At 45.7% G+C, this 12,966-nt stretch overlaps 1 protein-coding gene across 1 annotated transcript in view; it reads right to left on the bottom strand.

Moving 5' to 3' along the window:
* Positions 1-12,966, bottom strand: part of ADAMTS3 (ADAM metallopeptidase with thrombospondin type 1 motif 3) — a 137,316-nt gene that overhangs the window by 87,373 nt on the left and 36,977 nt on the right. Inside the window, 1 exon segment of the mRNA XM_026717208.2 lies at positions 11,230-11,386. Coding sequence (XP_026572993.2) covers positions 11,230-11,386 — 157 coding nt within the window.

The following is a 12,966-nucleotide window of genomic DNA, read 5'->3' as shown; positions in this document are numbered from 1 at the left end:
GTATCCTGCATGAGTCAAAAAGAGGGCTGTGAAAATATTTACAGACCCCTCACATCCTGGACATAAACTGCTTCAACTCCTACCCTCAAAACATCGCTACAGAGCAGGGGTCCCCAAACTTGGCAACTTTAAGACTTGTGGACTTCAACTCCCAGAATTCCTCAGGCAGCTGGCTCAGGAATTCTGGGAGCTGAAGTCCACAAGTCTTAAAGTTGCCAAGTTTGAAGAGCTCTGCTATAGAGCACTGCACACCAGAACAACTAGACACAAAGACAGTTTTTTCCCCGAACACCATCATTCTGCTAAACAAATAATTCCCTCAATACTTTCCACTATTTACTAAGTCTGCATTGCTATTACTATTACTCTTCTCATCATTCCTATCACCCATCTCCTCGCACTTGTGACTGTATGACTGTAACTTTGTGGATTGTATCCTTACGATTTATATTGACTGTTTCCTAGTATGATTTGATTGCCTATTTGTACCCTATGACTATCATTAAGTGAGGTACCTTATGATTCTTGATGAATGTATCTTTTCTTTTTATGTACACTGAGAGTAAATGTACCAAAGACAAATTCCTTGTGTGTCCAATCACACTTGGCCAATAAAGAATTCTAATTAAGCCAAACAACCAGCAAACTGTAGAATTTTAATACAGGCCTCCTACCAACTGTAATTTGTACCAATGATAATATCAAGTTGTTCTTCAAGGGTTGCCCCCATGGAGAGCATGATGCAGTATAGATAGTCCTCAACTTACAACAGTTCGCTTAGTGACCGTTCAAAGTTACAACAGCACTGAAAAAAGGGACTTATGACCCATTTTTTTTCAGATTTATGTTCGTTGCAGCCTCTCCACAGTCATGTGGTCAAAATTCAGAGGTTTGGCAACTGGAGTGTTGCCAATAGCATAGAACATGAGTTGGAAGGGAGCTTGGAGGTCTTCTAGTCCAACCCCCTGTTCAAGACAGGAGACTATATACCATCCCCATCAAAAGGTTTGTCCAGTCTATTTTTGAAAATCTCCCGTGATGGCACACTCTAGGAGACAATGTCCAGAGTTTTGCAGCTTTAATTCAGCACCAGAAAAATAAACCCAGATGGCTGATGCTTCATTTAATGCCTTTATAAACATAATAAGTAGATTTTACAAACCAGCTGTAGATTCTCCAACATGGAGCAAATGCAGACAGGAACATGTTGCAAGCAACTTACAGCAGCACAGAAACGGACCATCAGTTTCACTTTAGTTCAGCAGGCAAGCAGAGGAGAGAAGCATTTTCATTTCAATAGACAGACTCAGAGCTCAACATAGCCGCAGAGTTGCAGAACTTAATATGTAGAGCTATGCCTAGGCTACTTCTAGTTTCAGTTTCCACCCTTGGCTACTTCTAGTTTCAGTTTCCAGCCTAGGCTACTTCTAGTTTCAGTTTCCACCCTTGGCTACTTCTAGTTTCAGTTTCCAGCCTAGGCTACTTCTAGTTTCAGTTTCCAGCCTAGGCTACTTTTAGTTTCAGTCCAGCCTAGGCTACTTCTAGTTTCAGTTTCCACCCTTGGCTACTTCTAGTTTCAGTTTCCAGACTAAGCTACTTCTAGTTTCAGTTTCCAGCCTAGGCTACTTCTAGTTTCAGTTTCCAGCCCAGGCTACTTCTACTCAGTTCCAGCCCAGGCTACTTTTAGTTTCAGTTTCCAGCCCAGGCTACTCTAGTTCAGTTTCCACCTTGGCTACTTCTAGTTTCAGTTTCCAGACTAAGCTACTTCTAGTTTCAGTTTCCAGCCTAGGCTACTTCTAGTTTCAGTTTCCAGCCTAGGCTACTTTTAGTTTCAGTTTCCACCCTTGGCTACTTCTAGTTTCAGTTTCCAGCCTAGGCTACTTTTAGTTTCAGTTTCCAGACTAAGCTACTTCTAGTTTCAGTTTCCAGCCTAGGCTACTTTTAGTTTCAGTTTCCACCCTTGGCTACTTTTAGTTTCAGTTTCCAGACTAAGCTACTTCTAGTTTCAGTTTCCAGCCTAGGCTACTTCTAGTTTCAGTTTCCAAGCTGTCCTCATTGGCTGATTTCGTTGCTATGCCTATTCATTGGCTGATCATGTTACCATGCTCTATTCCAATTCATGAATATACTCTGGGAGGCAAGCTGTTCTATAAAACTCCATAAAACATAGAATAATGGAGTTTGAAGGGACCTTGGAGGTCTTCTAGTCCAACCCCCTGCTCAAGCAGGAGACCCTATAGCAGTGGTGGCTAACCTTTTCTGGCTCCCGTGCCGATAATTGCGTGCGCACTCAACTTGCGCACTTGCATGCCAGCACCCAGAAGGCAGTGCGTGCTGGGGGGCCCCACACACCCCCTGTGCATGATTCCCCCTCTTGCGCCACATGCCTGGCGTGCACGTGCAATCCCCTCATGCACAGCACATCCCTGCGCATGCACATGCTTCTTCCACGCACACCCCTCCGCCCCCTGTGCATGCGCGCCAGATACCCAACCATCAGCTGTCGGATGGTGGCGCGCTCTTCCGGGCAACCTCTCAAGTGCCAGGGGAAAATGGCTCTGCATGTCACTTCCAGCACGTATGGCATAGGTTCGCCAACACGGCCCTATATCATTCAGGACAAGTGGCAGTCCAGTCTCTTCTTAAAAACTTCCAGTGTTCACAACTTCTGGAGGCAAGTTGTTCCACTGATGAATTGTTCTAACGGTCAGGAAATTTCTCCTTAATTCGAGGTTGCTTCTCTCCTTGATTAGTTTCCACCCATTGCTTCTTGCCTTGCCTTCTGGTGCTTTGGGAAATAGTTTGACCCCCTTGTCTTTGTAGGAGTCCCTCAAATATCGGAACACCGCTATCCTGTCCCCACTAGTCCTTCATTTCATTAGATTAGTCCTATCCAATTCCTGCAACTCTTCTTCGTATGTTTTAGCCTCCAATAATCATTCTCATTCTCACAATATCAGACAGCGGGGTGTAGAAGAAGAAAAGTGAGTGGATTTTCCCTTCCCTCTTGCTCAATTCATCTTGGCGGCTCCGACGCCAAGGAGAGCTAGACGAAATGACCTCACCCATTCCTCTTGCTCAGTTTTGCAACAGGAATCCTGTTTTGACTTCATTCTAACAGAACGTCCCCTTCCAACCAACCTTTCTGGACTCCGTGGCGAGAGATATCTGCCTAGAGACAGCCAGCATACACACACACATACACACGTGCTTAAGATATTTGAAGATGAATTGTGCAAGCGACACTCTGGGTAAGGAAGCCGGCTCTTCTTCTCAGGCTGGATCACGCTGCAAAATGGATGGTGTCCTTCGAGGAGATTTACGCACAACCTTCTTTTTTTTTCTCCCCCAGAATAAACATGGCAGTGACCTAGCCTAGTGCGAAACATTCCCATGGGGGACACGCCACATGTTCTCCCATGAGTCATTTCCCTGTAGATTCCTGAGGCTTTCACTGTAACGTTGCTCCCAAGGGAAATAAGATAATGTCCCCTCAGGGTTTTCTGTAAACTGGCTAATGAAAGGAGGGAAGCGGAGCGGGGAAAAGGGGGTGAGTTTGCTTTCCTGCAGACAAATTTCCCGAGGCGGCTGACAAACAGGTTGTGTACTACTCAAGGACTCGATTCCCATGGATGAAGGCATGTGGGAACTATGACAGGGCGAATCAAGAATTGATGAGTCCTCCTCTCCGATAAAGATTTCTGTGGGAAAAGAATAAAGGGCTATTCAAGGCTGGATTGGTGTCTTGAGGGAGACTGAGGGACTTCATATTTGATTACAGGTAGGGACGCGGTGGCTCCGTGGCTAAGATGCCGAGCTTGTCGATCGGAAAGGTCGGCAGTTTGGTGATTCGAATCCCCAGCGCTGCGCAACGGAGTGAGCTCCGTTCACTTGTCCCAGCTTCTGCCAACCTAGCAGTTCGAAAGCACGTAAAAATGCAAGTAGAAAAATAGGAACCACTTTGGTGGGAAGGTAACAGCGTTCTGTGCGCCTTCGGTGTTTAGTCATGCCGGTCACATGACCACAGAGATGTCGTCGGACAGCACTGACTCTTCGGCTTTGAAATGGAGATGAGTACCGCCCCCTAGAGCCCGAAACAACCAGCACGTAGGTGCAAGGGGAATGTGATGACCCGGAGTGTACACAAACATAACAAAATCCAAAACATAAATAAATGTCTTTTAATGCCTCCAACTTGGCCCCACTGTTCAATAATTCTCAGTTGGAGATAAAACTTATTCAAAAATAACCTTCAAAAGAAAGCAATCCAGTTCGAACTTAATGAGCAGATAAAGGTAAAATAAAAAACCAAACAAACTACAATGAAGAAATTTCCACAACGGACCAAGATAAGTAATTACCAACTGCAAGGAGCTAACAAGGCACAGTCTGTTGGAAGGACGCCAACCAAGATGATTTCAGCCCAAAATAAAACACACTTTGCTTCTGGCAATGCTGTGTTTTAACCATCTCTCTTATATACTATTCTCCCCAGCTGCAACCAATGAGGAGGATCATGGCCACTTCCTCTCTCGTAAGCCAAGTTGTTTCCTTCTCTGTTCCTCCCTGCATGTCCTAGGATGCAGAGAGATGGGCCTGGTTCTTCCTCTGACTGCCTAGCCAGCCTCTGCCCTTCCCCAGTTTCCTCCCCAACCTCCGGAGCCACACCTCCACTCCCCGTCAGCTGTTCCTCCTCTCCCTTAGAGTCCGACTCCACCAAGGGCATGACAGGGAACCTTTACCTTTACCTTTACCTTTACCTTAGTCCTTAGCAATCATTCGTTTAGTGACCATTTGAATTTACAACCGCACTGAAAAAAGTGACAACTATTGCAGCATTCCTGGGATCATGTGATCAAAATTCAGACTCTTGGCCACTGACTCATATCTACGATGGTTGCGGTTTCTTGGGGTCATGTGATCCCCTTTTGCAGCCTGCTGACAAGCCAAGTCAACGGGGGAATCCTGATTCATTTAACAACCATATTGCTCACATACCAACTGCCATGATTCCTTCACAACTGTGTCAAAGGAAAGAAAAGGTCGTAAGAATAGAACACGGTTCACTTCAGAACTATATCAAAAAAGGTCATACAATGGAGCTCGCGACTCACTTTTGCAACCTGCTGACGTGATTTGCTTAATGGCCACAATCCACTTAATGGCTGCAGGGATTCAGTTCACCTTTGTGGCCAAAAAAGGGGGTATAAAATTAGGAGCGATTCACCTAGTAATTTACCGCCTTCCTTAGCAATGGAAATTCTGGCCTCCATTTTTTTTTTAATTTGCTTGTTTTTGCAATGCATTAACTGACTGTCTTATCATATGGTAACAACCCCTTGTGGTCGTAAGTCGAGAATGAACTGCATAAGCACTCCTTAGCCCATATTCCTCTCGCGTATTTCGAAATTAATTGTTCCCTAAAACGTTTGCAATTCCTAACCTTTTTCTCCATTCCTTTTTGAGCTGCATTGCAAAAGTCCAAACCATGCAAAATAGAACACTTCCTTTCCTCCAGCTCTGCATGATAATCAGGAAAGTCAATCCGTGCAGCAGGCACAACGCAAGATATCCCCGATGTTCCCCAAATTCTAGGATATTATGGGCATTTTTGTTTCTTTTTCCAAGCGGCCGAGATTTATGGCCAAGAAGGAATCTGATGCCAGGAGGAACAGCCAGGCCTTCCACAATCTGGGTAGCATTTTGTGGGTTTTGCCTGTAATTTTTCCAGATGCAAATATTTGCTTACGGCCTACGCTGATTTGCTGTTGCCAACAGAAAGCAAAGTTAAGGCTTTCTCCCCCGAGTCTCCTTCAAGTGGAATCTTGTCCAAGAATTTGGTTTAAAAATAATACGAATAATTTCGGCTGAGTTTTGCATGTCTTCTTCTACTTATAGCCCAGCTTCTGTGCATCTTTTGAGTTTTAGAATTCATCAAGTCAAGAAGCAACAACAAGACACCTCCAAAATCCTGGGCGGTCATTCCTGCCGTTTAATGCTTCTTTTGGATATCTTTGATCAAATCGGATTTTCTAGTTTTAGGAACTTGGGAAGAAAGGCTTTCTCAATTCAGCTTCGTTTGGGATCCTTTGAGGATCCTCTCAGGTATGGCTTCCAAAAATGCCATGAAAGGTGTTACAATTCCCTAACTAAATACTTGAGTATAGAAGACAAGGAGTAAAGTTAACTTCAAACAGCTTCTCTTTCTCATTCTTGATTCAACTTTATCATTTTTTTTTCTCACGCTCTCCAGCCAATTGAGACATCAGACACAGCACAGGATTTAATAATAAAAAAACACAGAAAAATAGAGTTGCAAGGGAACTTGGAGGTCTTCTAGTCCAACCCCCTGCCCAAGCAGGAGAAACTATACGGGTAGTCCTCGACTTGCAATAGTTGATTTAGTGGCTGTTCAAAGTTACAATGGCATTGAAAAAAGGGACTTGCGATCAGGTTTCACTCTTATGGCTGTTATAACATCCCCAATGGTCGTCCGATCAAAATTCAGGTGCTTGGCAACTGACTCGTACTTACAACGGTTGAAGTATCCCAAGATCACGCGATCCCCTTTTTGCAACCTTCTGACAAGCAAGAAGCCAGATTCCCTTCACAACCATTTGACTAACTGAACAATTCCTGTGATTCACTTAACAACTCTGGCAAGAAAGATCACAACACGAGGCAAATTCCCTTAACAAATGTTTCGCTTAGCCGCAAAACTTTTGGGATCGATAGCAGCGGTAAGTTGAGGACTACCTGTAACCTATAGACCCCCAGGTAGTCCTCAGCTCAGGACCACAATCGAGCCCAAAATTTCTGTAGGAAATGACCAGGCTGAGCGCGAGGGAGGAGTCAAACGTGTCATCAGTCTTGAATCCATTCGGTCTAAGTCCAGCACACCTCAAATTCCATTGACTCTTATCGATCGCCAATTTGCTTGAACCGTTAGCAGTTCAGATTCTTGTAGACACCATAAGCGTGCAATAAACCTTTATGCAAGTAATCCTCAACTTATGGCCACATTTGAGCCCAAAACTTATGATGTTACGTTGTGAGGAATTTGTGAAGTGAAGTCGCAAAAAGCGGTCACATGACTCTTGGACACTGCAATGGTCATAGATGTGAGTCCGTTGTCAAGCATCCGAATATAAATCATGGGACCAGGGTAGAGGTGGTATTTAGCCAGTTCTGACCGCTTCTGGAGAACCGGTAGCAAAAATTTTGAGTAGTTCGGAGAACCGGTAAATCCCACCTCTGACTGGCCCAACCAATCCCATCTATTCTCCGCCTCCCGATTCCCAGCTAATTGGCTGGGTCTCCTTCGGTTGCCCTGCACAGGAGAATGGAGCTGGAAAGCAGGTTAGTGGGGTGGGAAGCAGAGGTGGTTTTCAGTAGGTTCTGACTAGTTCTGGAGAACCAGTAGTGGTAATTTTGAGTCGTTCAGAGAACCGGCAAATACTGCCTCTGACTGGCCCTGCCAACCCCATCTATTCTCTGCCTCCCGAGTCCCAGCTGATTGGCTGGGTCTCCTTCGGTTGCCCTGCACAGGAGAACGGAGCTGGAAAGCAGGTTAGTGGAGTGGGGAAGGAACGGGATTTTGCAGTATCCTTCCACTGCCACACCCACCAAGCCAGGTCACACCCATAGAACCAGAAGTAAAAAAAATTTGAATCCCACCACTGGACCAGGGGAATGCTACAATCATCCAGTTGCTTTTATTTCACTTTCTTTTGGCTTCCAGGAATGAGCTGACCTAGAGTGATCCTTGGGAGAACTTGGCTGCATTCCCATTCCAGCCAGACAGAACTTTCTTGATTTCTCTAGCCAGACTAAATCTTTTTTTTTTTTTCAGATATATGGGACGTGTGTCTGTCTGTCTGTTTGTGTGTGACAATGAGAAAGGAGAAAGAGATTTCATGGAGAACCAGAAGATGCTCGTGGACACATCAGGAAGACATTTGGCAGGAGAAAAATTGGCCTGCTAACACAGTTTAATTGCCTGCCTCAGTTTCTTTGGCGCTGTTCCCTATTTATTTATGAAACGGGATTACCCAGTAGTTTGGCTCTTAGAGGAAAGTTCCTCAAAGGATTGCTGTTCCCTTACGTGCCGCACTGGGTAGAAAAGTTTGCTTTCAGATCATGTTCCTTCTTTGGGTCTTCCATGCCAGGTTGAATGGGGACAAGATTTTTGACTGGGAAGAGGGATGTTCTTCTCAATGATCTTTCTAACTGCTTGGCTCTTGAAGGAATCGTCTTTCGGCATCTCTCTTGGAGGCCTTATCACAATGTTGGCAAACCTTTTTGGCACCGAGGGCCAAAACAGGAGCGCGTGTTGCAGGAGCGCTGGAAACCGGAACCGAACATGCGTGCGCCAGGAAGCTGAGCTTCCAGTTTCCAGCGTTCCCGTGCATGCAAAAACAGGGTGACAGCTGGCGTGTAAAGAGAGACGGCTCTGCGTGCCACGTCCAGCATGCATGTCATAGGTTCGCCATCACTGGAGCCTTATCATCATTCCGAATAAAATACAGAATATAGAATAACCGAGTTGGAAGTATGTATCCATCATCATCGTAATGAAATCCACCCACTTCTAAAAGAAGGAAGGAAGGAAGGGAGGGAGGAAGGAAGGAGGGAGGGAGGGAGGGAGGAAGGAAGGAAGGAAGGAAGGAAGGAAGGAAGGAAGGAAGGAAGGAGGGAGGGAGGAAGGAAGGAAGGAAGGAAGGAAGGAAGGAAGGAAGGAAGGAAGGAAGGAAAAAAGGAAGGAAGGAAGGAAGGAAGCCTTCCTTCCTTGAAGTAACGGTAAGGCAATTCAGTAGACGTAAGGTTAGGAAGCAAGAAAAAACAAGCACATAGCATACAACGTCAGCTTACAGCTAAAGAAATCCTAAAATTGAAGCATGCAGAGACCCAGAACATAACTCCGGAAGACAACTTCTGCATTTCTCCTATTCTGCTCTGCTACAAAACTTCAGATTTTGATCCGCTTAACTTTCAAAGTCTTCCCGCATTCAACTGCTGAACGTTAGACGTGGCACTATGAATTCACTTCAAAAGAGGATGCTTCCAAGACTCTGCAACCCTACGTCTTTTCCCAGGATTACCCAAACAACTTTAAAGGGTATCCTAATAGTGCAAAACCTTCAAAATGAGTGTTTTAGACTTCATGGGGCCACATATCCTTTTGTATCATTAAAGCACCTGCATCTTTTTATGGCTTTGGAAGCTGTCAGCTGTCTTTGCATGCAGATACAGGCACAGCCTATTTGTATCGCGGCTGTGCACGCTGACCGCTGCGAATATTTAATATATTTGCACCTCTAATATTCTGGAGCCTCTTTCATGGAATCCTGTCGAAGTTCTACACAGCCCTCTTAATCAGTCATCGGGGCTATGGCAGAACAAGGGTTTACCCTTGAGTCAACTTTTGATAGGACAGTGTCACCGGCACTCCTCTATTTGCCAAACCTATGACATGAAAGCTTTGATGTCTCTAGTCCTAGTGGATCAACATGACCTCCTCTTCTGTTTCCTTGAGTTTCAGTTAGTTAGTTAGTTAGTTTACTTTATTGTCATTGCACCTCGTACAAGGAAATCAAACACCATCTTCAGTGCACATAATGACCTTGAAAATAAACACAAACAAACATCCTTCACACTCCACACATCGGATAAAAAAAAACCCCGACATCCTTCACACTCCACACATTGGATAAAAAAAACCCCGACACCGCACCAACACTGTACTATACAGAATTCAACAGAGCTACTCCCCTGGGATAGAAGCTGTTTTTCAGCCTATTTGTCCTTGGTTTTATTATCCTGTATAGTTCAAAAAAAAGGGGGTGTGTGCCCAGGATGAGATGGATCTTTGGGGATGTTTTGAACTTTCTTAAGGCAGCGGGAGCTCTAAAGCTCTTCCAAAGAGGGGAGAGGGCAACCCATGATCCTCTGGGCAATGACATTAACCCTCTGGAGCGCTGTCCTATCTGCCCCTGTGCAATTGGCAAACTATAAAGAAGTGTGCAGTATGTTAAGATACTCTCTATGGTGCAGCAGTAGAAGGTCACCAGCAGTTTTTCATCCAGCTGTTGTTTCCTGAGAAGCCTCGGGTTGTATAATCTCTGCTGGGCCCTTTTGACCAGGGCTGCAATGTGAGTACCTGAGGTCAGGTCCTCTTCTAGGGTAACACCCAGAAACTTAAAACTGGCCACTTGCTCCACTCAGTCTCCGTTGATAAGCAAGGGCTGGAGGTCTGATCTGTTCCTTCTGTATAGTCCACTATCAGCTCCTTGGTCTTACTGGTGTTGAGGACCAAGTTATTGTCTCCACACCACGAAAGCAACCGGTCCACCTCATCTCGGTTGGCAGACTCATCCCCCACCACAGGGATCCTGTTCCTCTATTCATCATTATCATCTTTTAACGACCCCATAATCCCTTGCAAAATGGAGTCTGAGCAACTGAATGGAACTGAGAGTTTACTGGCCGGGTGCCCTTCCTGTCACTAATGCAGAGTTATATTCAACAAATATATTTTCAAAGCGCCCGGAGAGAGAAATATCTGCCTCTACCTAGGATCAAACTCATAGCCTCCTGATTGTGAGGCAAGAGTTCCCTCTCTAGTCCACCACACGACTTACCCTGTTCCTCTATTGATCCGTGTAAAATTGGATCTTTAATATTGATCCAAAGCATCCATTCCCAGTCAATAAAAGACAGAAAGAGAGAGAGATGGACTCTAGATGGACTGAGCAACTGAACTGAATCAACCATCATTCTCCAACAAAGTGACACTGGTAGTCCTCAACTTACGACCACAATGGAGCCCAACGTTTCCGTTGCTCAGTAAGACAGCCCTTCAGTGAATGTTGCCCCACGTTACAGTTTGTTAAGTGAATTGCTGCAGTGCTTCAGTTAATAACATGGTTGTTCAGTGAATCTGGCTTCCCCATTGTTATCTGCTTGTTGGAAGGCTGCCAAAGGTCATCACATGACTCCAGGATTTGGCAACGGTCATAAATATGAGCCAATTGCCAAGCATCTGAATTTCGATCACATGACCACGAGGAAGCCGCAACGGTCGCAAGTTACATTTTAAAGAGCTGTTGTTGCAAGTTGGAATGGCGACTAAACGAACGCTCGTAAGTCGAGGACGACCTGTAGGGAATAAACCTTGAAGAAAGGAACAACAGTGATGGTAAATGAAGGATCCGTAGACAGGAGCTATACCTTTACTTTGGAAATCAGGGAGAATATCGGATGAATTCTGTGCAATTGCTGACCTCCTATAGACCATGTGAAGCCGTCCTCTCTCTTCCTCCATTTGTTTGCCCTTCTGCAGGGGCTCAATGAAAAATTCGTCCTCACCAACTTTGATCATGCCAGCCTAGGGAGAGAGGGGAGGAAAAAGAAAGAATGAGGACTTAAACAGGTGAAGAATCCTTGCAAAACTGAAACTGCATTCCATAAATGTTTTCATAGATAGTTTCTAGGCGACTGAAGTTTCTGCCTGCGCAAAATTCTAACTGGAGAGTATGATGGATGACTTTTGGCTATGGAGGTGTCCCATTGGAGAATATGAATTATGATACACCCCCCAGGGGGTGGGGGGAAACCAGGGTCAAGGGTGACAATAAATTAGGTGTCTCAGAGTCGGCTACACCCAGGTAGCACTGGTATGTTTACTCCTAATAAATCTTCTTTAAGCTTTGAAAATCCAGCTAGAGACTCATGATTTAAATGGGGGTAACTACTGGAGCCCTGACAATATCCTGTTTCCCTGAAAATAAAACCTGTCACGAAAATAAGACCTAGCATGTTTTATGTGTGCACCTTAATTTAAGCCCTACCCCCCCCAAAATAAGCCCTACTTAAGAACCTGCAAAGCTGCCTGCCCCCCCTGTTCCTTCGGGTTCCTCATGGTGCCGTGGCCACGAGGTGCGACGGGATGGTGGAGCTGCCCCATGTGCCCCACACCGGCTTACCGCAGAACCCCCGCAGACACTCCACCCATGCCCCGACACTTACTTCGTGGCGGCAGCACCAGCAGCCATGTGCAGCAGGAGCCCACGTGGCCATTGGCTCGATTTTAGCGCTTGTTCGTGGCTGCCACAGAAGCAGGAGGCTGAATGGTGCGCTGGTGCGACGGCCATGAAGCAGAGCAGGTGTCGGGACATGGATGGCCTGGCTGTGGGAGCCCTGATGTAAGCTGGTAGGGGGGCGCATGGGGCAGCTCCACCAGTCTCGCCTTGTGGCCGCGGCACTGATGCTTTGCTCAGCCTCCTGCACTGTTGCAACCAAGAGCAAGTAGAAGTGGGCTGGTGGCTACGTGGGCTCCTGCTGGACAGGGCTGCTGGTGCTGTGGCAACGAGGCGAGGCAACTGTTGGGGCATGGGTGACCTGGTTGTGGGGTCCCTGAGGTAAGATGGTGAGGGGCCTGTGAGGCAGCTCCATTCCCCCCTTGTCTTGTGGTGGTGCTGCTATGCCCTGCGGCCTCCTGCCCCGCCATGAGGAAGCAGAAGAGGTGTGCCTCCCGTACACGGGAAAAAAAATAAGACACCCCTCCCTGGAAAATAAGCCCTAGTGTTTATTTTGGGACCCAAAAGAAAATAAGACCTTGTCTTATTTGGGGGAAAACACGGGTTATTAAAAACTGTTACGCTTTTAAAAAAATGTGTCACTTAGCAGCAGAAATTTGGGGCTCAATTGCGCTTGTAAGACGAGGACTACCTATAAAACTATTTTCTGAAGCGCACATAAGCCAGCAATAATAGGAGAAAAGTATCGTGAAATGTTGAGGAGGCTTCAGTTTCCTTGGCAGCTGCTTGATTAATCACATAAAGAAGTTAGAAAAGAATGTCAAAAGATGGCAATGAGAATCAAGCTCGGAATAAGCTTCCATTAAAAGCTTCCCTGGCAAATCTGAAAAGCAGATCAAAATTCTGCAAAAAAAAAAAAAAAGTGTTT

The sequence above is a fragment of the Pseudonaja textilis genome, chromosome 6 (genome assembly GCF_049901715.1).
Source record: "Pseudonaja textilis isolate UNSWEBS1 chromosome 6, rPseTex1.2, whole genome shotgun sequence".
Lineage (NCBI taxonomy): Eukaryota > Metazoa > Chordata > Lepidosauria > Squamata > Elapidae > Pseudonaja > Pseudonaja textilis.
This window is presented reverse-complemented; position numbering and strand designations above follow the sequence as displayed.